The sequence below is a fragment of the Schistocerca nitens genome, chromosome 12 (genome assembly GCF_023898315.1).
Source record: "Schistocerca nitens isolate TAMUIC-IGC-003100 chromosome 12, iqSchNite1.1, whole genome shotgun sequence".
Taxonomy (NCBI): domain Eukaryota; kingdom Metazoa; phylum Arthropoda; class Insecta; order Orthoptera; family Acrididae; genus Schistocerca; species Schistocerca nitens.
The window spans coordinates 126,065,268-126,090,884 of NC_064625.1; the positions used below are offsets into that span (position 1 = coordinate 126,065,268).

The window sequence follows — 25,617 nt, forward strand, 5'->3', positions numbered from 1 at the left end:
ACTTTCACTGGCACCCCATCATTTCTCTGATACCTGGGAGATAAGGCAGGACAGAGTCATTGACATATCAAATACTGACATTTTTAAATAAAATATAACTGTCTACAATAACCTTAATAAGCAGTTCTAATAGCTGTATCATTTTTAGTGAAATTAAATACTAAAGAGCGGGGTGTGGGATTGAGGGAGGGGAGAGGATGAGAACTGATGTAGCTTTCTCACTGTCATAGCTCTAGTGCATCTCTACTTAATACGTCACACAAAGTCAGAGATTAGTTTTCTGGATAGGCCTCATCTCGTAATGTGAGATCCCGAGTAGTAATGTACATGTGTTCTGCCTTAGATTTCAGTGTTTGTGTTTATATTCATGTCTGATTATTTGTGTTTAGCTAGCTTATCTCATTTTAGGGTCTAAGAGGAAAACCCGGTGCTGCTGGACCGGAGGGTGCCAAGGGAGAGAGAGGAGAAGAGGGGCCGAAGGGCGCCAAGGGCCACCGAGGACTCATCGGACTGCAGGGACTGCCCGGACCCATTGTGAGTACGCACACACGCACACCTGTACAGCCACATTGTGCCAGATGAGTACAGTCAGCATACTGCTCAAAAAGGATTCATCCAAAAGCAAGCAAGTTTTCCTGGTTTGTTTATGTCTCTGTCAGTGACTTAACACCACCACCATTTGGTGAGCTGTGTTAGTATGCATATTCTCTGCCCGACACCAGCCAGACATGTATAGTCATCAAAATAATTGTGCATAAAATTGAACTGACAACTTAGCTGTACAACCAAAGGGTATACCATTAATGGTCTTGCCAAAAAAATCTGAGATAACAGCTAAACAGGTCATTTGAAGAATTTGAAATTTTTACTAATTTTTGTATTAAAAAAAATTCTACACCAGTCATTAAATGAGCAAAGGGATTTTTGTAAAAAAAGAAAGCCTTTTTAAAATGTATTTCCAGATATACAGGGTGATTCAAAAAGAATACCACAACTTTAGGAATTTAAAACTCTGCAATGACAAAAGGCAGAGCTAAGCACTATCTGTCGGCGAATTAAGGGAGCTATAAAGTTTCATTTAGTTGTACATTTGTTCGCTTGAGGCGCTGTTGACTAGGCGTCAGCGTCAGTTGATGCTAAGATGGCGACCGCTCAACAGAAAGCTTTTTGTGTTATTGAGTACGGCAGAGGTGAATCGACGACAGTTGTTCAGCGTGCATTTTGAACGAAGTATTGTGTTAAACCTCCTGATAGGTGGTGTATTAAACGTTGGTATAAACAGTTTACAGAGAATGGGTGTTTGTGCAAAGGGAAAAGTTCTGGATGGCTGAGAACGAGTGATGAAAATGTAGCAGAGAGCTGCAAATTCCACAATCAACTGTATGGAGAGTCCTACGAAAAAGGTTAGTTATGAAACCTTATCGTCTGAAATTGGTTCAAGCACTGTCTGCAGCTGATAAGATTAAAAGAATCGATTTCTGTGATTTTATCCTTGCTCAAATGGAAACAGATGAATCTTTCGTTTCAAAGATTGTGTTTGTGATGAAGTAACTTTCCACAGTAACGGGAAAGTCAACTGTCACAATGTCTGTATATGGGGCACTAAGAATCCGCGGAAAACAACTCAGTATGAACGTGACTTGCCTAAGGTGAACGTTTTCTGTGCCATTTCAGCCAATAAAGTTTTTGGTCCCTTTTTCTTCGAAGGTGCTACTGTAACTGGACTACAGTATCTGGAGATGTTAGAGAATTGGCTGTTCCCTCAGCTCGAACAAGAAGCACAACAATTCATATTTCAGCAGGATGGAGCACCACCACATTGGCACTTATCTGTCCGTAACTACCTGAACGTCAACTACCCGAGGCGATGGATCGGCCGCCAGGCAGCCCGTGACAGAGCACTTCATCACTGGCCTCCAAGAAGCCCTGATCTTACCCCCTGTGATTTTTTCTTATGGGGGTATGTTAAGGATATGGTGTTTCGGCCACCTCTCCCAGCCACCATTGATGATTTGAAACGAGAAATAACAGCAGCTATCCAAACTGTTACGCCTGATATGCTACAGAGAGTGTGGAACGAGTTGGAGTATCGGGTTGATATTGCTCGTGTGTCTGGAGGGGGCCATATTGAACATCTCTGAACTTGTTTTTGAGTGAAAAAAAACCTTTTTAAATACTCTTTGTAATGATGTATAACAGAAGGTTATATTATGTTTCATTAAATACACATTTTTAAAGTTGTGGTATTCTTTTTGAATCACCCTGTATTATGATGTCCTTTTTTCCAACTTACACTTGTCTAATAGTAGCCTGATTTAACTGTGCCCAAATACTGGCTGCTTGGCAAACCCTTGCAGCCACAGTTGACCAGTTTGCCACTTGTCGATCACACCTGTAGGCAGGCGTTGTATAACCTAGTTTACCTACACCAGTACTTACCCACTTTTTTACCAGTTTTCACATTGTGAATGTTATATATATTTCACAATCAGTTTCATATTGTGAATATTTCAACCATGTATTTGCAATTTAAAAGTTACTCATCTTACACTATTTTGTAGTTAAATGTAGCCGTCAGTTCCACCCATCAGAGTGCAGATACGTTTATACTGTCTGGGTGTCTATGACTCATGTAATAAAGCACATCGCTCTGGCTGCAACATAACTCTCTCTGCTTAGCTTTTTTGGTGTTACTTATCATTTTTGCAGCCTCTTATCATTTAGACACTTACTTGAGTAATTTTAACCCTGCTGCTGTCACATTTTCACGTGTCTCAGTATAAATGAATCATCCTGGTAGTGAGGAATAGAGCAGATGCAGAAATGGGCACACTCACCTCTTTGTGCAGTGGGGTAATTATGAATAAATTGGTGTGTTTTAATCCATGATGGTGTGGGCTACATTATTTCATAAAACCACTAAATCATTTTACATTTTACTAAGGAGGAGAAGTGATATTATTCTACCAAAGCAGTCACACAGTTTAATCATAGCGTGTAGGCTTTCACGGCCGGCATCTTCAGTAATTAAAACTTCCGGGCTAAGAGGCCGTGGTCCAATAGTAGAAGTATTTCTACTATTGGACCACAGCCTCTTAGCCCGGAAGTTTTAATTACTGGAGTCACACAGTTTCTTCCACCAGCCCCTGCAACAACACAGCAGAACAAGAAATAAGAGACTCTAGTGTCTTGTTCATTTTTCCTTTTGTGTGTTACTGTGAAACATATTCAAGTACTTATATATGTCAGTCTGATTTTGTAATTTAGTTTCCTATTGTTGTGCTATCTCACTTTCTCTTCCTTTCAAAACAGATTATTTGATGACTTGCCAAGAATTCGTAACTGGTAATGATATTGCCTGTATGATCTGAACCTCAAATAACAACAGACAGATTCCTGTCGATGTTGAACCTTAATCTTCTGCACCTCCCCTCTAATTTTCCAAAATGTATAATTTTTTAATGTCTGTTAATAATACTTGAATTTTTCCTCCTGAAGATAACCTCAAATTAATTCTTCTTTTGGAAGGAAAAAAAACAGTTTTACATTTTATTGCTGCAGAAGTTCTGTGCTAAAGTTTCTGTGGATTTTCAGGGCCCCCCTGGAGACAAGGGAATGATTGGGCCTCCCGGACCACCAGGAAAGGACGGAGAAACTGGAACCAAAGGTAAGCCAGTAGAGGCAGTGTCTGCCTGTTATCAAGAGCAGTGTATTAGTCTTACACATTTCCTCAGCTTTCCTTAATTTGAGCTTATGTTTTTGGAATGTGAGGTAACTGAACTTTTATTTATATTGCTGTTGTCACAGTCTTCAGTCCACAAACTGGTTTGATGTGGCTCTCCTCGATACTCTATGCTGTGCGAGCATCTTCATCTCTCCATAACTGCTGCAGTCTACATCCATTTAATTTACTTCCTGCATTCAAGCCTCGGTTTCCCTCGACACTTTTAAACACCTCCTGTCCCCCACCCTCAATCTTCTCTACATTTCGCAAGTCACAATTCCCTGATGCCTCAGAATGTGTCTTTTAGTCAAGTTGTGCTATAAATTTCTTTCCTCCCTGATTCAATTCCTCTTCATTAACTACCTGATGTACCCTTCTAATCTTCAGAATTTTGTGTACCATCACATTTGAAACACTCATATTCTTATCTTGTCTGCTCGATTCGTCCATGTTTCACTCGCATATGAGACTGCACTCTGGACAAATTCTTTCACAAAAGACTTCTCGTCATCTCTCTCTTTTCACAAAAGCTTTTCATGTTACTCCCACTCTGTGATTTATATCATCTACACATCTGTCATTATCAGTTAATTCGCCCTGAAAATAACAAAACTACATCTACTACTTGCTGTATCTCATATAGTAATCAAATTTATACATCTACATGGATACTCTGTCTACATGTATACTATGCAAAGCTCTTTGATGTGTGTGGCAGTGGGTTTGTCCCTTTGTACCAACTTTTAGGGCTTTCTGCTGTTCCATTCTTGTATGGAGCATAGGAAAAATGACTGTTCAAATGTCTCTGTATCTGCTGTAGCTAATCTGATCTTATCCTATGGGAGTGATATATAGGAGGTGGTTGTATATTTGTTGTATATCCATAGAGTCATCATTTAAAGCTGGTTATTGAAACTTGTAGAATTTCTTGAGATAGTTCCAAGAGTTTGTCAGTTCAGTTCTTTCAACATCTCTGTGACACACTCCATGGGTCAAACAAATCTGTGAGCATTTGTGCTGCCCTTCTCTGTATACATTCAATATCTGGTATGGGTACCACACACTCTAGCAATATACTAAGATGGGTTGCATGAACAACTTGTAAGCACTCTCCTTTGCAGACCGATTGAATTTGGTCTAGTATTTTACCAATAAACTGAATTCTGCTACCTGCATTACCCATGACAAAGTCTGTGTGATTGTTCCACTTCATGTCCCTGTTATGTGTTGCAGACAAGTCTTTTTATGAGAGTACAGATTCAAACTGTGACTCACTAAAATTATTCATAGGATATTGTGTATTTTTATTTTGTGAAGAGCATGGTAATGTGCTGTGTTTTTGGTGTCTCCATTTTTTTGTCAAAACCCTGTAGAAGAAAGGGCAACGGCAGTGTGTACACCGATTTGAAAGTTCACGGCTGTACTGGGACTTGAACCTGAGATGTTTCTCTGTTGCAGGCAAGTGCTCTAAGGGCTGAAGTCTTGAAGCAAGACTTATGTTCTGCCCTCACAGCTTCATTACTCTCAGTATTTCTTCTCCTACCTCCCAAACTTCACGGAAGTTCTCCTGTGTACCTTGCGGGAATACTGCACACTCAGTTGCAAAACGAAAATTCATTCTGGAGATAATCTCCTGCGATGTGGCTAATACATTTCTCTGTGATATTCTTCCTTCCACGATGCTAGCCCTGTGATATATTTGGGAAACCTTGTGTGAAGTTTGGAAGGTAAGAAGCACCAGCAAAAGTAAAGTTGTGAGGGTAGGTTACAAGTCACGCTATGGCATTTTTGTTAGCAGAGAATTTGCCTACGAGAGAGGAGGGTCCCAGGTTTGTGTCCCAGTCAGGACGCACTTGTAATCTGATTCATGTTTGTGGTAACCTGAATAATTCAGCTGAAGTCAAAATATGAAAAAGAGCTCAAAAACATCTCAGGTCTGAACTGCACCTGCCGCACACAGCAGGTTAAATGTCTTTCTGGGGCATCAGAGTGTTCAACACCTTGCACCTACATCTACATCTACACGTCTGCATAGATACTCTGCAAGCTACCGAACAGTGCATGGTGGAGGGTACTCTGTACATCATTTCCTTTCCTGTTCGACTCGCAAATAGAAGAAGCAAAAAAGACAGCCCATATGCCTCTGTATGAATTCTAATTCTTTATATCTTATATTCATGGTTCTTATGCGCAATGTAAGTTGGAGGCAACAGAATCGTTCTGCAGTCAGTTTCAAATGCCATTTCTCTAAATCTTCTCAGTAGTGTTCCTCAAAAAGAAAGTCGCCCTCCTTCCAGGGATTCCCATTCGAGTTCCTGAAGCATTTCTGTATCACTTACATGTTTTTCAAAACTACCTGTAACAAATCTTGCAGCCCGCCTCTGAATTGGTTTGATGTCTTCCTTTAATCTCATCTGGTATGGATCCTAAATGCCTGAGCAGTACTCAAGAATAGGTTGCACCAGCATCCCCTGTAAGCGATCTCCTTTGCAGGTGAACCACACTTTCCTAGAATTCTCCCAATAAACTAAAGTCAACCATTTGCCTTCCCTACCACAGGCCTCACACGCTCATTCCATTTCATATCACTTTGCAACATTACACTCAGATGTTTAAATGACGTGACTGTGTCAAGCAGGGCACTAGTAATACTGCATTCAAACATTACAGGTTTTGTTTTATTTTTCCTACAAATAATTTGAAAAGAGGTGATAACACAGCTCATCAGATCCCACTAAAAATTTCCAGTCAGCTAGTATCCAGTTTCTGTGTTGTGTGTCTGATAGAAGACATGCACCTCAGTTTGCTCCTGTGAGCAACGATCTTTAATGAAGAACTTTACTTCCAATTTCCATAACAGTTAGTTGCCTTTATAATGCCCTGGAAACTGGTTGAGATCAACCTCTACTCACTGACAGCAGCAGTTCGTGTAAGGTTTTAAACCAATTTTTTCACAACCATTCTCATAATACCACATTATATGGCTGCGAGTGGTTGGCCATTCCTCGTACGGATGGTGGACAGTCCACATCGATACACTGACAAATTTGGCAAGTTCATTCTCGGTGTGGTCATGGCTACATATGAACACAGTGGTTCCTTTTTGCCATTCTGACATCACTGTGTCATCCTGCCTTACTGTGCTCCTTCCATACAACCAACTGGCACACACTTACAGGATTGTTGTTGTGGTCTTCAGTCCTGAGACTGGTTTGATGCAGCTCTCCATGCTACTCTATCATGTGCAAGCTTCTTCATCTCCCAGTACCTACTGCAACCTACATCCTTCTGAATCTGCTTAGTGTATTCATCTCTTGGTCTCCCCCTACGGTTTTTACCCTCCACGCTGCCCTCCAATACTAAATTGGTGATCCCTTGATGCCTCAGAACATGTCCTACCAACCGATCCCTTCTTCTGGTCAAATTGTGCCACAAACTCCTCTTCTCCCCAATCCTATTCAGTACCTCCTCATTAGTTATGTGATCTACCCATCTAATCTTCAGCATTCTTCTGTAGCACCACATTTCGAAAGCTTCTATTCTCTTCTTGTCCAAAGTATTTACCGTCCATGTTTCACTTCCATACATGGCTACACTCCATACAAATACTTTCAGAAATGACTTCCTGACACTTAAATCCATACTCGATGTTAACAAATTTCTCTTCTTCAGAAACGCTTTCCTTGCCATTGCCAGTCTACATTTTATATCCTCTCTACTTCGACCATCATCAGTTATTTTGCTCCCCAAATAGCAAAACTCCTTTACTACTTTAAGTGTCTCATTTCCTAATCTAATACCCTCAACATCACCCGACTTAATTCGACTACATTCCATTATCCTCGTTTTGTTTTTGTTGATGTTCATCTTATATCCTCCCTTCAAGACACCATCCATTCCGTTCAACTGCTCTTCCAACTCCTTTGCTGTCTCTGACAGAATTACAATGTCATCGGCGAACCTCAAAGTTTTTATTTCTTCTCCATGGATTTTAATACCTACTCCAAATTTTTCTTTTGTTTCCTTTACTGCTTGCTCAATATATAGATTGAATAACATCGGGGAGAGGCTACAACCCTGTCTTACTCCCTTCCCAACCACTGCTTCCCTTTCATGTCCCTCGACTCTTATAACTGCCATCTGGTTTCTGTACAAATTGTAAATAGCCTTTCGCTCCCTGTATTTTACCCCTGCCACCTTTAGAATTTGAAAGAGAGTATTCCAGTCAACAGTGTCAAAAGCTTTCTCTAAGTCTACAAATGCTAGAAACGTAGGTTTGCCTTTCCTTAATCTTTCTTCTAAGATAAGTCGTAAGGTCAGTATTGCCTCACGTGTTCCAACATTTCTACGGAATCCAAACTGATCTTCCCCGAGGTCGGCTTCTACTAGTTTTTCCATTCGTCTGTAAAGAATTCGTGTTAGTATTTTGCAGCTGTGGCTTATTAAACTGATTGTTCGGTAATTCTCACATCTGTCAACACCTGCTTTCTTTGGGATTGGAATTATTATATTCTTCTTGAAGTCTGAGGGTATTTCGCCTGTTTCATACATCTTGCTCACCAGCTGGTAGAGTTTTGTCAGGACTGGCTCTCCCAAGGCCTTCAGTAGTTCCAATGGAATGTTGTCTACTCCGGGGGCCTTGTTTCGACTCAGGTCTTTCAGTGCTCTGTCAAACTCTTCACGCAGTATCGTATCTCCCATTTCATCTTCATCTACATCCTCTTCCATTTCCATAATATTGTCCTCAAGTACATCGCCCTTGTATAGACCCTCTATATACTCCTTCCACCTTTCTGCCTTCCCTTCTTTGCTTAGAACTGGGTTTCCATCTGAGCTCTTGATGTTCATACAAGTGGTTCTCTTATATCCAAAGATCTCTTTAATTTTCCTGTAGGCAGTATCTATCTTACCCCTAGTGAGATAAGCCTCTACATCCTTACATTTGTCCTCTAGCCATCCCTGCTTAGCCATTTTGCACTTCCTGTCGATCTCATTTTTGAGACGTTTGTATCTCTTTTTGCCTACTTCATTTACTGCATTTTTATATTTTCTCCTTTCATCAATTAAATTCAATATTTCTTCTGTTACCCAAGGATTTCTACTAGCCCTCGTCTTTTTACCTACTTGATCCTCTGCTGCCTTCACTACTTCATCCCTCAAAGCTACCCATTCTTCCTCTACTGTATTTCTTTCCCCCATTCCTGTCAATTGTTCCCTTATGCTCTGCCTGAAACTCTGAACAACCTCTGGTTCTTTCAGTTTATCCAGGTCCCATCTCCTTAAATTCCCACCTTTTTGCAGTTTCTTCAGTTTTAATCTACAGGTCATAACCAATAGATTGTGGTCAGAGTCCACATCTGCCCCTGGAAATGTCTTACAATTTAAAACCTGGTTCCTAAATCTCTGTCTTACCATTATATAATCTATCTGATACCTTTTAGTATCTCCAGGGTTCTTCCATGTATACAACCTTCTATCATGATTCTTAAACCAAGTGTTAGCTATGATTAAGTTGTGCTCTGTGCAAAATTCTACCAGGCGGCTTCCTCTTTCATTTCTTAGCCCCAGTCCATATTCACCTACTACGTTTCCTTCTCTCCCTTTTCCTACACTCGAATTCAGGATAGTGAAGTTAAAAGCAGAAAATGGACAGTTTTATGCAATAAATGATAGCATTTGTCTATCATTATTTCAGTTTATTGCTCGAGTGAAGCTAGATGCTTCTCTTTGTGGTCTGCAAAATGACTCTTGATAGACGAAAAAATTGAAACTGTGAAGCACATGTGAAAACAGGTTCGATTAAGGAATGAGTGAAATTTTCAGAGCTGTGTATCTGGATAGAGGAAGACAACAATACAGAGTCTGTTTAAAAACTGGCACACATACGGATCTGTGCAAAATGTAGAACAACAAAGAATTCCTTCAGTTTGTACACCAGAGGTTATTGCAGTCATTCGCCGAAGAATTAGTCAGAGCTCAAAGAAGTCTACACGTAATTGGCCCAGCAAGTGCATATAAGTAGGAAGAGTTCTCATCGGCTATTGAAAAGTCTTTAATTTGAAGCCATATCGCGTGATGGTTGTGCACCAGTTACGGATGATGACAGTCAGAAACATGTTGATTACAGAATGTGGTTTTTCAGTAACATCAACAATGGCTTGTTAGACCCTTTCCATTAGATCGTGTGTGATGAAGCATGCTTTCATCTTTCTGGTCATGTGAATTCACAGAATATGAGGTACTGGGGAACAGAGAACCCTAACACTGTATGTCAGCAATCACTCTGTGATGAAAAAAATCGGAGTTCAATGTGCTGTAACAGGGACGTGCATCATTGATATTTTTTGACACTACGCTCAGCATGGTTGCGTGTATGGAAATTTTTGATACATTTTGTGCTAGGCACACTGAAAGTGAAAGACAATACTGCTTCTTCCAACAAGATGGGGTAAAACGCCACACGTCTTAGGTATCTCTGGAATAAGTCCATCCTGTCTTCATTGAGGAATGAACTGTCAGCAAACATTTATGGCTACCACATTCACGAGATCTAACAACATGTGACACAAGAGCGAGGTCTATGAAACAAATCTACACACAATACAGGAACTTAAAGATAGCATCAGCCGTGAAGTCTCCACCGTCAGTATCTGAACTTTACGCCAAGTGTATCTGAATACGCTTGGACGTGCACAGCTGTGTATCGGTGTTGCAGGTCCCTTTCAGTATCTTCCATAAATGTATTTTTAACTGTATTTTTCTTTGTAAATAAATGGTAAGTCTATTTCAGCTCTTTGTTTCCGTAATTTCACTGCATTTCCTTTAAACTTACTCAGGCTACTTTTATCTGTGCCACCCTGTAGCATTTCACTTTCTTGACTTAACATCAGTTTTGGAGGTTCACATACTTTGTTCATATAAGCATTTACTAACTTCCAGGTAGCATACTGCTGTCATCGCATCAAAATTGACACTGTCTTTCCTGACAGTATCTCCTTTTCCAGCAGTGTATTAGCTGTCGAGTAATTCTTGTGACTCTGCAAATATCATAAAATAAACCTGTACCTGTACACTTTTCCAGGGACACCCGGAAGGGACGGAGCTCCCGGGCCGCAGGGGATTTCCGGACCACCCGGGCCCAGGGGTCCCCCCGGAGACGAGGGTCGCCACGGACCCCCGGGACCTCCCGGGCCGCCCGGACCTCCGGGAGCTCCTGGGGAGTCTCTGGGTTATGACGCCGCCGCTCTGGCTGCCATCCTGGGACAGGGCGCCGCCGGGCAGAGCAAGGTAAGTCGGTGGGCTGCCAGCTGCCCCGACCAGCCTCTTCACGTGATATCTTGTGAACAGTGGATGAAGGGTATCAGACGGATGCCATATTCCTTGACTTCCAGAAAGCTTTTGACTTGGTGCCCCACTGCAGACTCCTAACTAAGGTGCAAGCATATGGGATTGGTTCCCCAGTATGTGAGTGGCTCGAAGACTTCTTAAGTAATAGAACCTAGTTCGTTGTCCTCGATGGTGAGTATTCATCGGAGGTGAGGGTATCATCTGGTTGCCACAGGGAAGTGTGGTAGGTCCGCTGTTGTTTTCTATCTACACTCCTGGAAATTGAAATAAGAACACCGTGAATTCATTGTCCCAGGAAGGGGAAACTTTATTGACACATTCCTGGGGTCAGATACATCACATGATCACACTGACAGAACCACAGGCACATAGACACAGGCAGCAGAGCATGCACAATGTCGGCACTAGTACAGTGTATATCCACCTTTCGCAGCAATGCAGGCTGCTATTCTCCCATGGAGACGATCGTAGAGATGCTGGATGTAGTCCTGTGGAACGGCTTGCCATGCCATTTCCACCTGGCGCCTCAATTGGACCAGCGTTCGTGCTGGACGTGCAGACCGCGTGAGACGACGCTTCATCCAGTCCCAAACATGCTCAATGGGGGACAGATCCGGAGATCGTTCGTGCTGGACGTGCAGACCGCGTGAGACGACGCTTCATCCAGTCCCAAACATGCTCAGTGGGGGACAGATCCGGAGATCTTGCTGGCCAGGGTGGTTGACTTACACCTTCTAGAGCACGTTGGGTGGCACAGGATACATGTGGACGTGCATTGTCCTGTTGGAACAGCAAGTTCCCTTGCCGGTCTAGGAATGGTAGAACGATGGGTTCGATGACGGTTTGGATGTACCGTGCACTATTCAGTGTCCCCTCGACGATCACCAGTGGTGTACGGCCAGTGTAGGAGATCGCTCCCCACACCATGATGCCGGGTGTTGGCCCTGTGTACCTCGGTCGTATGCAGTCCTGATTGTGGTGCTCACCTGCACGGCGCCAAACACGCATACGACCATCATTGGCACCAAGGCAGAAGCGACTCTCATCGCTGAAGACGACACGTCTCCATTCGTCCCTCCATTCACGCCTGTCGCGACACCACTGGAGGCGGGCTGCACGATGTTGGGGCGTGAGCGGAAGACGGCCTAACGGTGTGCGGGACCGTAGCCCAGCTTCATGGAGACGGTTGCGAATGGTCCTCGCCGATACCCCAGGAGCAACAGTGTCCCTAATTTGCTGGGAAGTGGCGGTGCGGTCCCCTACGGCACTGCGTAGGATCCTACGGTCTTGGCGTGCATCCGTGCGTTGCTGCGGTCCGGTCCCAGGTCGACGGGCACATGCACCTTCCGCCGACCACTGGCGACAACATCGATGTACTGTGGAGACCTCACGCCCCACGTGTTGAGCAATTCGGCGGTACGTCCACCCGGCCTCCCGCATGCCCACTATACGCCCTCGCTCAAAGTCCGTCAACTGCACATACGGTTCACGTCCACGCTGTTGCGGCATGCTACCAGTGTTAAAGACTGCGATGGAGCTCCGTATGCCACGGCAAACTGGCTGACACTGACGGCGGCGGTGCACAAATGCTGCGCAGCTAGCGCCATTCGATGGCCAACACCGCGGTTCCTGGTGTGTCTGCTGTGCCGTGCGTGTGATCATTGCTTGTACAGCCCTCTCGCAGTGTCCGGAGCAAGTATGGTGGGTCTGACACACCGGTGTCAATGTGTTCTTTTTTCCATTTCCAGGAGTGTACATAAATGATCTTTTGGATAGGGTGGATAGCAATGTGTGGCTGTTTGCTGATGATGCTGTGGTGTACGGGAAGGTGTTGTCATTGAGTGACTGTAGGAGGATACAAGATGACTTGGACAGGATTTGTGATTGGTGTAAAGAATGGTAGCTAACCCTAAATATAGATCAATATAAATTAATGCAGATGAATGGGAAAAAGAATCCCGTAATGTTTGAATACTCCATTAGTAGTGTAGCGCTTGACACAGTCATGTTGATTAAATATTTGGGCATAACACTGCAGAGCGATATGAAGTGGGTCAAGCATGTAATGGCAGTCGTGGGGAAGGCGGATAGTCGTCTTTGGTTCATTGGTAGAATTTTGGGAAGATCTGGTTCATCTGTAAAGGAGACCGCTTATAAAACACTAATACGATCTATTCTTCAGTACTGCTCGAGCGTTTGGGATCCCTATCAGGTCGGATTGAGGGAGGACATAGAAGCAATTCAGAGGCGGGCTGCTAGATTTGTTACTGGTAGGTTTGATCATCACGCGAGTGTTACGGAAATGCTTCAGGAACTCGGGTGGGAGTCTCTAGAGGAAAGGAGGCGTTCTTTTCGTGAATCGCTACTGAGGAAATTTAGAGAACCAGCATTTGAGGCTGACTGCAGTACAATTTTACTGCCGCCAACTTACATTTCGCGGAAAGACCCCAAAGATAAGAGAAATTAGGGCTCGTACAGAGGCATATAGGCAGTCATTTTTCCCTCGTTGTGTTTGGGAGTGGAACAGGGAGAGAAGATGTTAGTTGTGAGATGAGGTACCCTCTACCATGCACCATATGGTGGATTGCGGAGTATGTATGTAGATGTAGTAGATGTAGATAATGTCATTGCTGCCGCTTTATAAATGCTTCATAGGTGCCTTCAACAAAAATAATGTTCTCAACAATACAGTGAACTGCAGGGTTCTGTGCACTGGAATAGATTCAAAATGAAACCAAAACAAACAACTAGCTGCATCCATCTGATACACGTGTAACGAAATATCCCTCTTTTTCCACCTGAAAGAAGAGAGTATAAACTCTCGAAATGTGTTGTGGGAGAAAAATAATGTGACTGACACAGATAAATTGCTTTATTTGAACTAGTATTGTCAAAACAGTCACTGTTTCCTTAAAAAAACAACCCAACATGGACAACATAAGGTTATGCTTGTCTAAGCTAAAAAGCCCTTGTGTGCACCCAAAACACACACAACTATGTGGATAACAACCTGTGATTTATAGTGCACCTCTGATCCACTTAGGGAGACACTACAGTTCAAAAACCTACGGCAAAAATATAGGAAGTTGCAGCCCAGCTTGTCACAGAACCTTAAAAATCTGTGCTTCAAGACTGCCATGTGAGTAGGAACGATGAGTCTGAAGTCAGTACTGGAAACAATGGCACAGATTGTGAGTTCCTTCAAAATTCTGTGGTCTCCTGCTCAGCCTTCTCTGGTGACTGATATGTAGCCATAATAAAGTTCCAGTTCCAACCCTGTTAAATCTCTCTTTGTGGGGGAGGGGGAGAAAAACACCTGATTGCACTATATTTTCTTTTTTCCCTGGTTGTTCAGGGGGGAGGGGGGAGGGAGGTTCACGGCCTCCCATTGCAGATTGTTTGTTCCAATGTGCGCCACAATTTACAGTTGGTTGTCTCTGTTCCCCCAATGACTGCTGGAATAGCCTATTCAGCACAATGAATAAGGCCTCCAGGCATATACACAGAGTGCAAAATGGCGTTCCCTCTTATCCCTTGCTGCCATTTCACTGGGAATACCATTATCTATTGTAAGTTCTAACTGTCAACAACTAACAGATCCCTCACTTTGTTGTGCTGTAAGTGGGCGATAACATTGACATGTCTATTTAAGTGTCAGACTCTATAAAATGTAGGATAAAATAAAGGAAGTGAAAGATTATTTACAACATGTACTGAAACAAGACTGAAGTCATGAGTTGAAGCAGTGCTTGAAAAGGGAGTGAGATAAGGTTGTAGCCTATCTCAGATTTTATTCAATCTATACATTGAGCAAGAAGTGAAGGAAATCAAGGAGAAATTTGGAAAAGGAAAAACCTTGAGGTTTGCTAATGACATTCTAATTCTGTCAGAGGTATCAAAAGACTTAGAGGAGCAATTGAGTGGAATGGATGGTGTCTTGAAAAGAGGTTATAAGATGAATATTAAGAAAAGCTTTGCTGAAATGAAGACTCTTTCACTTAGTAGGCTGCATGAAACCGCTCTTTTAAGGGGAGTTGGAATGCCCTATCTCGCCAATGTTAAATTTGCTAACTTTGTGTACCTTTTTCTTTGGAACTATTATCTTCAGAACTTTGAAATTCTGGCAGAGGTTTTCAGCATATATTGTGAGCCCACTGAACTAGAACCAATGTTTTCTTTTTGTTGGTATAGTATTTATGAATTTTTTACCATTAAGCCATTTTTTATTGGAAAAAGTATAACATAAACTTCCCTAGTTCAGAGAATAAGCCAGTTCTTGTCATGATTCTAGTTCAGTGGCCTCTTTGAACTGTTTTGCAGCATTTCTGAAAATTTGAATGTTGTTGGTTGAGTGGTTTATGAGATAAAGGTACATGTAACACTAAAAATGTCAAATGCCAGAAAATGCGATTAAAGTAATTTATTATGAAAATTCACAAATACCTTTTATTCTATTATCAAAAGTGTCCAGCAGAGTAATCAGGGTCATCTTCTAGTTCTTCTTCTTCACCTAGAAGCTTTCTTCTCCTTGCTGCCCTTGCTTTTTTTGTATTAAATTCAGCTGCATACTGAGCCTTCCTTACTCGCACGCTGTCCAGAAGCTGAAGACCTCTGATGGTGTTGATACCAGGAGCAATGCCGAGCCTTGCCATGACCTTTAGCCTACCCATATGACCATCATTGAATGAAATAACAGCATCACTGACTCCCCATTTCAATGTTTTTATCCCAACAAATACATTCTTAGGTACACGAGTCCAAATGAGGTTGTTGAACGACTCGTTTTGATTCTGGGTACAACCATGAAGACATTTTCGCAGAAGATCAGGATGCCCCAAGTCTCTATATATTGGTTTAATTACTTCCATAACAGCCAATGGAATATAATTTTTATGGTGATAAGGATCCCCAGTAGCTTGAGATTTTCTATAATTGCACCATGACTGAGGACCATCTGGACAAGCAAAATGTTGAGGATTATCATCAGTTGATGATCGATGTAAATATGTGGCCCATACAGCTTGTCTCATTTCCTGCAAATTATTTGCATTATTTCTTATTGCCATACCATAGTATTGTTGTAATTCATTTATAATTTTATCTGACAGGCGACCTCTAATGGTTTTACCATCTGACAAAATTTTGTCCTTCAGATTCTGTTTCAGTTTCCTTAGACGAGTGCCCATTCGTTTCTGAACATGACCGACACATTCTAGTTTAGTTATTGTCTTATTGACATATGGCATGGATTCTGTAACACTTTTGTATGCCTTGGAGTCCCCATCTCCAAGGAATTTTGTGTAAAATACTCCCCGTTCTTTTTCTGATCTGCTAAACATTTTCACAGCAGCGGCAGCCTCCATGCCTCCACTCGTACCTTCATAATTCTTGCTACATATGTGAGCTGCTTCTATCTTACCAGATGCACAATGGTAACAATGTTTAGTGAGCACTTCATAGTCCAAAACTTTACCGCTGTCCACACTAGTAACAGTAGCAACAGCATTTTTGGATGTGTGACCCCTTTTCTGCCAGGTTCCATCAAAAGCAACAGGGATATCTGGGTTTCCTTCATTTATATATTTTGCTTCACTGGCAGCAGCTTTCATTGATAAATCTGCTACAGACTGAACAGCATCTCCTATCACTTCAGTGTAATTGTCAATTTTAGCAGGTGGAGGTGGAAGATTCATTATGGCACAAAATGTTTGAGCAGCAGTATGTCCTTTACCAATTGCTCTCATTGCATACATTAGCCTGATATTACTCTCAAACAAATTGCTACTGCATGTTTTAGAGCTCCAAAAACAGGTCTCATTTTCACAACTGGCACAAACTATAGCAATTTTGCAGGAAAGTCCTATAGATTTTGTTATGTTCATATCAAAAGAACCTCCACAAAGATTACAACACAAACATTTCTTCATAAACTCAGTAAAAACAGGAAAGTCGACTAAAACATATTGTTCATTAGAAGCTTCATCTGTAATTTCACTTGCACAGTTTGATAACTTCTTTTTTGATGCACTGGTGGGCGTGTCTCCTTCACACATCTCAGCTGTACAAACGTCAGAACTTTCACCAGCATCAACAGGTGCTGAAGCAGAATCACTTGAACAAACGTTATTTGTAAATCTATTACCGCGAAACTTTCGCTTTTTAAATAATGATGCACTCCTAGGCATCGTAGAAACTACGCACTCACCACTGAAAGTCAAAACAAGACAGATAACAAACTCCAAATGAGCGACAAACTAAACTCGAGGCTCAAAACAAACACTCACAGATCAAAAACTGAACAATAAACACAGCTAGTCGTAAAAACAATGGTACCTATGGAAGGATCAAAGATTCTACAACTGAAGAGTGAAATCCACAGCCTTCTATATGTAATGTTTTCGGAAATGCGAAGATTTAAATGTGTACAAATCACAAGATGGGTAACTTTGCTGGGCGCACATGTAATTTTGAAAAATTAAATAAAAATACTTCCAATTGGAATTTCTTAACAAATTTTGCACCATTTTAAGCAGAAAATTTCAAATTAAGTTATAAGGTTAAAAACTGAAAATGTGAATTTTTTCCATTTTCCGGCATTCCAACTCCCCTTAACTGAAGACCTCATGAACATTATAGAGAGAAAATGGATTTTTGATTGCTTTTATAGTGCAAAAATATTTGTGTGTACTGTTTTTAAGAAACTGTGCAACTGATAACTACAAGGAACCATAAACATCCCACAGACACTTTAGCTCAATACCTGTTTTTATTTCTTACTATGATACACTAATTCTTTCTCTCATGTTTTCAGATGAAAACACAATACTGCAACCATTCACATATTTTATTCTTCCCATCATGCATTTCACAGGATTATACACCTCCATCACAAGGTGTACTTATATCCATTTACAAGTCATGAACAATTTGTATGTACTACTTTTGGGTAACATGTGGTACTCTCTCACAGCAGAAAACGTGTTTTAATGGCCGAAGGCTTGTTTTCCAGCGGAGTGCCTGTTTAAACCCTGCCATGCTACTCTCATGCTAAGTTATCATGTCATTACTGCTTGCATACGCTTGCCTTATTGTGTTCAGTGTATCTTATGGTGATTGGGATACGTGCCACAGTCTAATAAAATTGAACTAACATTGTGGCCCATGACCAGCAAAAAAGTGTTTATATTACTCTTCACCCATGCAACAAAAGCATCCATATAATTTTGAGCCTTTTTCTAAAATAGTTACTTGTCTTCTGATTTTAGACAACTGACCGTGCCTTATAAATTGACAGAAATCCACCAAATTAAAATATATAAGGGGAGGAATTATAACTCTGCCTGCATACTGCATTTTGTAGTTTCCACTGATATCTGTAATGGTCATAGTCAAGCGTAAGCTGCAGTGTTTACATTTAGCTTTCATTTTATTCAAACGTATTAAACCAAATATCTTCGATGGTTGCTTTACATTTTCTAACCTTTGTCTTCGCCTCCACCTCTTCCCTTTCACTGCTCAAAATTACTACCAGCTACAAGAACTGTCATTGTCATCTACCAACCATAGCCCCACTATCTGTTCCTGTTGCACTTGCACTTTTTTTCCAAAATTTTCTTTTGTATTTTCTTGTGGATTACTCATTTGCCCCAGTCTGAAGCAGTTCTTAAAAGCTCTGTGCTTGTGATAAACCTACTTTATTTTTTACCTGAACATGTTTTGGCATTCTGTGCCATCATCAATGGGCTCTGTTTATCAAAATACTGTAAAAAGTGAACATATTTTAGGTTGGGTAACTGATGTAACAAAATGAGGCCTAAAGATAGTTTCTGTGCGTTTTTGTTCTTACCTTGATCTTACATTGTACAGTTTTGCAGTACCATCATCTGTATGATGTCCTGCAGTGATAGCATCACAACTTACAATGTTATTGGGCCACTTGCTGGCATACAAGCAAGCAAGCTTCAGATTCATGCTCCACAGATTGAACAGAACATCCATAAGCAAACAGAATTACACACAGGAGCTAAACACAATAAAACAAATAGGAGTGGAAAATGGTTACAAGACCCATATGATAGAGAAGTTAAACCAACAAATTTGTGAACAGAAAAGGAATGAACACACCACACACACACACACACACACACACACACACACACACACACACACACACAGAAAACCTTACACAACACAGAACAACACAACACAAAAACAATGATTACGTGCCAGACACAACAGTGCAACAACACATACGCAAAACAAACTGGCACATAATCATCTTCCAAAATTGTTCACAGAACAGGTGACGCATTGAAGAAACAGGGACTTCAGATAGGGTATAGGACAGACAACACAACATAACAAATAAAAAACTTGGGACAAAGGAGGCACACACAGATAAATTCTACAGATCAGGTATATATGAATCACATGCAACATCAGCCAGTCAGTATCATCAGACAAATATGCAAGAATTTTAAAACAAGATACTCAGAACAACTCAGAGCCCTAAAAGGTAACAGTATCTTCAGCACATTTGCTGACCACCTGATAGCCCACAACTAACAACCAACTACAATAGGAACAGATTTAAAAGTTCTGAAATTCAGCCACAGCCTCTACCACAAGTTAACAATAGAAGAACTTCCACATACAGAAGGCAAACAAGTTTTAAATGAATATACACATTAAAGGAAATGTGCCGAATAGGCAACACAAACAGCTAAAGGATCTGAGACAGACAGACAGACAGACACACACACACACACACACACACACACACACACACACACACACACAGAGAGAGAGAGAGAGAGAGAGAGAGAGAGAAGTAAACAAAATTGAAATTCAGCGCCAAACTTGCTCAGGAACAAATGAACACTGACAGGGCTAGGACACACAACAACATTGTTTACACCACATTTTGCGAAGTGAAAAGCCATTTGTTAAACAAAAATTATACAAAATACATTTAATATTTGTGTACAATGTTCTCAGAATGTGAAAGAAGAAGGATCTGTCACAACAAAATGAGAGTAATAACAAACATATACATAAGACATTTTGCTACAGCAAAATCACATTATAAAAAATCAAGGGAGGTGTAAACTCACTGATAAAATTCACATTTACATTGTTTGGTTTGCAGATGACAAGCTATCAGTGCAGGGCACCATACAGATGGTAATACAAAACTATGTAATGTAAACTCGAGATGAGAACAAAAACAAACAAAAACTGTTTTTAGGCCTCGTTTCATTAGGTCAGTTACAACCTACAGTTTTTCAATAAACAAAACTCACTGAGAATGGCACAGAGATGTTGAAGCATGGTTGGGTAATGAGAAAAAAATAAAAAGTGTTTTGCATAAAAGGCAGAAGTTGTATCCAATAACTACTCTACTTTCACTGGGAGCTACGAGGTGCATTCAAGTTCTAAGGCCTCCGATTTTTTTTCTAATTAACTACTCACCCGAAATCGATGAAACTGGCGTTACTTCTCGACGTAATTGCCCTGCAGACGTACACATTTTTCACAACGCTGACGCCATGATTCCATGGCAGCGGCGAAGGCTTCTTTAGGAGTCTGTTTTGACCACTGGAAAATCGCTGAGGCAATAGCAGCATGGCTGGTGAATGTGCGGCCACGGAGAGTGTCTTTCCTTGTTGGAAAAAGCCAAAAGTCACTAGGAGCCAGGTCAGGTGAGTAGGGAGCATGAGGAATCACTTCAAAGTTGTTATCACGAAGAAACTGTTGCGTAACGTTAGCTTGATGTGCGGATGCGTTGTCTCGGTGAAACAGCACACGCGCAGCCCTTCCCGGACGCTTTTGTCGCAGTGCAGGAAGGAGTTTGTTCTTCAAAACATTTTCGTAGAATGCACCTGTTACCGTAGTGCCCTTTGGAATGCAATTGGTAAGGATTATGCCCTCACTGTCCCAGAACATGGACACCATCATTTTTTCAGCACTGGCGGTTACCCGAAATTTTTTTGGTGGCAGTGAATCTGTGTGCTTCCATTGAGCTGACTGGCGCTTTGTTTTTGGATTGAAAAATGGCATCCACTTCTCATCCATTGTCACAACTGACGAAAAGAAAGTCCCATTCATGCTGACATTGTGCGTCGACATTGCTCGCCAACATGCCACACGGGCAGCCGTGTGGTCGTCCGTCAGCATTCGTGGCACCCACCTGGATGACACTTTTCACATTTTCAGGTCGTCATGCAAGATTGTGTGCACAGAAATACCAACTCTGGAGGCGATCTGTTCAACAGTCATTCGGCGATCCCCCAAAACAATTCTCTCCACTTTCTCGATCATGTCGTCAGACCGGCTTGTGCGAGCCCGAGGTTGTTTCGGTTTGTTGTCACACGATGTTCTGCCTTCATTAAACTGTCGCACCCACAAACGCACTTTCGACACATCCATAACTCCATCACCACATGTCTCCTTCAACTGTCGATGAATTTCAATTGGTTTCACACCACGCAAATTCAGAAAATGAATGATTGCACGCTGTGCAAGTAAGGAAAACGTCGCCAATTTAAGCATTTAAAACAGTTCTTATTCTCGCTGCTGGCGGTAAAATTCCATCTGCCGTACGGAGCTGCCATCTCTGGGATGTATTAACAATGAACGTGGCCTCATTTTAAAACAATGCACATGTTTCTATCTCTTTAGAGTCCGGAGAAAAAAAATCGGATGCCTTAGAACTTGAATGCACCTCGTACTTGCCTGTTTTGTGTCATCATATTGTTAACGTGAAAAGCGTACATCTGTACTATTTGTTCTCACATTGCCAAACCTCTGCAACTTTTTCTTCTTACGAAACATTACTTTACTCTGTCTGTGCCCTGTACAAGACCATGCAAATTGTTTCTTATGCGACTGAACAGACCTATGATCAAAAGTGCAATGAACCAAATTTAGCTCACAGTAAATTGAAATGAATTGCAGGAAGACTGAAGAAGCAATGTGTTAATTTTGGACTCTTAAAGAAGACCTCAGGCTTAATGCTAGGCTCTTATCAGAATGTACCAAACCACTGAAAAGAATGTAGTGGGTACTGGATATCTAAAAAAATAGATACAAAGAAAATGGTGGACCATTGTGTCTAATTATATAATTTTTTTGAACTTTCAAAGGTAAACAAGGAATTCCAAATTAAGAAACACTCTAAATTATTGTTGTCTATACATCTTCATGTTTGCACAACCTTTCTTTTTATGTTACCTTGGTACATCCATTTAAGGAAGTCTCGAATCATTTCTCCTACTCTTCCTTTTCCATCAATTTCCCAATCTAACCATAAAAAAAGACAAATAAGCTCAGTTATTTAGTTGTAAAACTCTTGTTACTAGAAATAAACTGTTTTGCTACCAATAATTATGGATAGCTATTTTGAAACTTATTATTATTATTATTATTATTTGTGACTAATGCTTGTACCTTGAATCATACACCTTTAACAACATGAACAATGCACCCTTGTTTTTGTAAACAAAAGGAAGAAAATACCACAGTTGGACAACTCATTTACTTTGTGCAATGTGATGCTCACAGGGCCCTGACCCACTGAGCGGTGATGAGCCGGCCCGAATCTTCAGCAAGGACATCAGTGAAGAGTCACGTCGCGAGTTGGTGATGCAAGCCTACGAACACCTGAAGAGGTCATTCGAGCGCTTCAAGAAACCTGACGGAGAGAAGTCGTTCCCGGCAAAAACGTGCAGGGATCTCTTCCTCGCACATCCAGATAAGCCTAGTGGTTAGTTTCAGATGAACCTGTATTGTATTACCTATGTCAGCACTTAAAACTAGTTTACAAGGAATGGTCTCATTACCTCGATGCGTGCAGACGAAAGTGTCACTTTCTTCCATCTGAAGACTGGTATGATGGATGCAGTTCTATTAGTTAAAAAAAAAGGGGGGGGGGTCAGCAAAGTATGTTTGACAAGCAAGACTGTAAATATGATTGTGCAACATGAACACACAAACCAGTGTGGGTACTAGTATGCTGCGAAAAACTGTGGAGACCAAAAGTACACTTTAAAAATTGCAACACTTTTGTAATCCTAGAAGTGTGCTGAAGTGCACTTAAAGATGAGCCACAATGATATTCAAAATGTTTGTTGTCAGAAACATTTATCAGTAATTTTCAAATATGTTATCTGTACGATGTATACTAATAATATCAAAACTTAGTCCTATAAGTGAAAAAAAATATCACTTACTTTGTGAAGCAAAAGAAATGAAAAATGCCATTCTCATAGGCTATCAGCATCTCACTCATGATTAGTCATCTCGTTTTCCTTGATTTATCATGCTTTTACCAACAGCTGCACATCACGTAAAAACTGCCAATAATGTAAGTGAACTTTAATCCACATAATTGTGAGGTAAATTAACCTAAATAAATATCAATTTGACTGTTTGTAAATGCAGAATAAACTCGTGATATAAGAGAATGAGAGGATATTCCAAAATATCACACAGTGTGCATGCACTGTAGCTTAGGTGCTTTTGTAGACCAATTTGGGGTTGTTTCCTAGCTCTGTAGATCTCAAGTGTCTCATATCAAATTGTTTTAAGGAGGATCGTTTTGACATTAGTGACTCTCCATGTTCAGCAAGACCTTTGGGGTTTTATGAAGATCGTGTAAAAGACTCTCACACAACTAGTGCAACTAGCGGTTGTATATGTTACTTCTGACTGTTGCTGCTGCTTGTCAGACAGTGATGTGTCAGTCCAGTATATGTTTCATTGCAGTTCAGTATTATAAGTGCAGTTATGCTTGTGTAAAATGCTTTATTCAGTTTGGGAGAGGATAGCTATAGTTCAGGTCTATATTCATTTTCCATCATTTGAAGAAACTTATCAAGTGTTTATGGATAAATTTCTGAGTGCCAGTACCCCCATGAAAAGTAGTATTACTTAAAAGTGGCATACAAGAGGTTCAATTTCAAATGCAGAACAAAATGGGCAACATTCCATTAGGACTCTAATAGGTCACTGCTGGTACTGAAATGGAGATTACTGCCTGTCAAAAAAAATCAGTATGTGAGTTATCCCAGCAATATGGTGTTAACTACGTGTCTTCTTGTAAAATGCTTCTCAAAATAAAATTGAAACAAAACTGCATTACAACTGTGTAATGACTGAAGTAGACAAAGAAACCAAAACAAATTGATTATTGTAACTGGCTTCTTGAAAATGTCCTCGGTGGACAGACAGACTAAATGTCATATTTCACATCAGATGAGGTAAAACAAATTGATTATTGCAACTGGCTTCTTGAAAATGTCCTCAGTGGACAGACAGACTAAATGTCATATTTTACATCAGATGAGGTATGGTATCATTTATTCGGTAAATTCATAGTACATCAAGTGTTGGCTGGTGTCGAATCCTCACGAGATATTTTTGCATCCATTTCACGATGAGAAAATTAATCCACTTCATGATGAGAAAATTGGTGTTTGGTGTTCCAATTCTAGTAATTATAAGGAACCAATATTTTGTAATTGGACTGTAAATATTCAAGTTTGCCTCACAATTTTTGAAGAATCTATACACAATTACATGACATCAAAAAATGAAACAGCTTCTTCTAACCTGTAGGGACAATGTTTCATGCATGAAACATTTCACTGAATCACATTTATGCAACTTTCACAAATGAACAAGTGTCTGCAGTGGACAGTACTTCCAAATTCTCTGGAGTTGTCTACTTGTTAGTTTTCCCTTTGGGGCTACTTAAAAGAGAGAGTTTACATACCTGATCTCCACTATATTGATGGAGTGAATTTGAATGTTCCACAAGAAGTCAACACAACTCATAACAGCGTTTTTGGTCAGACAACTCTCAATGTATCAGTCAAGCACAAAAGTGCACTGATGCCCAGAGTGATCATTTTGAACATCTTTTGTTGCAGTAATGTTAATAACTGCATCATTTAAATTCCATATCATTCATAATATTTCATTCCAGTGTGCCTTACCAATTCTGCAGCAGTTACATTATGGGTTTGGTTTTATGGTGCTCACCATGTATTAGGAATTGAATTATTGAGTTGGTGCATAAGATCATACTATTTTTCATAAGTTTAATAAACACAACATAACACAGACTTTAGTCATATGTTCTATTTCACTTAACTTTCTGATTCTGTGACCATAGAAATGATGGGGTTTTGAGGCAAAGATCTCATCGAGCCATGTTCGGAGGATATTTTCGTACAGAAAGGAAGTTCCTTGAAGGTTCTTTGATATAGAGCAGAAAAGGTGAAAATCTGAGAGTGCAATGATCCGATGAATAAGGTGTGTCCGGGATGACTTCCCAACTCCTGTACAGTGTTTTTTGACAGTCTAGCAGAAGGTGAGTGGGACTTATCGTGGAGTAGTATCACTTCACGCATTCTTCCTGGTCGTTCTTCTGGAATTGTATGTGCAAGACGTCTCAGTTGTTGGCAGTAAATGACAGCACGGATGGTTACATCTCAGGGAAGCAGTTCATAGAACATCACACAGTCATTGTGCTATCAGATGCA

The 25,617-nt window shown here is 40.8% G+C and overlaps 1 protein-coding gene across 2 annotated transcripts in view; it reads left to right on the forward strand.

Annotated features, from left to right (window-relative positions):
* The window catches only part of LOC126215318 (collagen alpha-1(I) chain-like), a 324,350-nt gene that overhangs the window by 284,269 nt on the left and 14,464 nt on the right, over nucleotides 1-25,617 (forward strand). For both annotated transcript variants that reach the window (XM_049941998.1, XM_049941999.1), the window contains 4 exons: nucleotides 409-534; nucleotides 3,595-3,667; nucleotides 10,806-11,011; nucleotides 22,634-22,835. In XM_049941998.1, coding sequence (XP_049797955.1) covers nucleotides 409-534; nucleotides 3,595-3,667; nucleotides 10,806-11,011; nucleotides 22,634-22,835 — 607 coding nt within the window. The remainder of the gene's footprint in view (nucleotides 1-408; nucleotides 535-3,594; nucleotides 3,668-10,805; nucleotides 11,012-22,633; nucleotides 22,836-25,617) is intronic.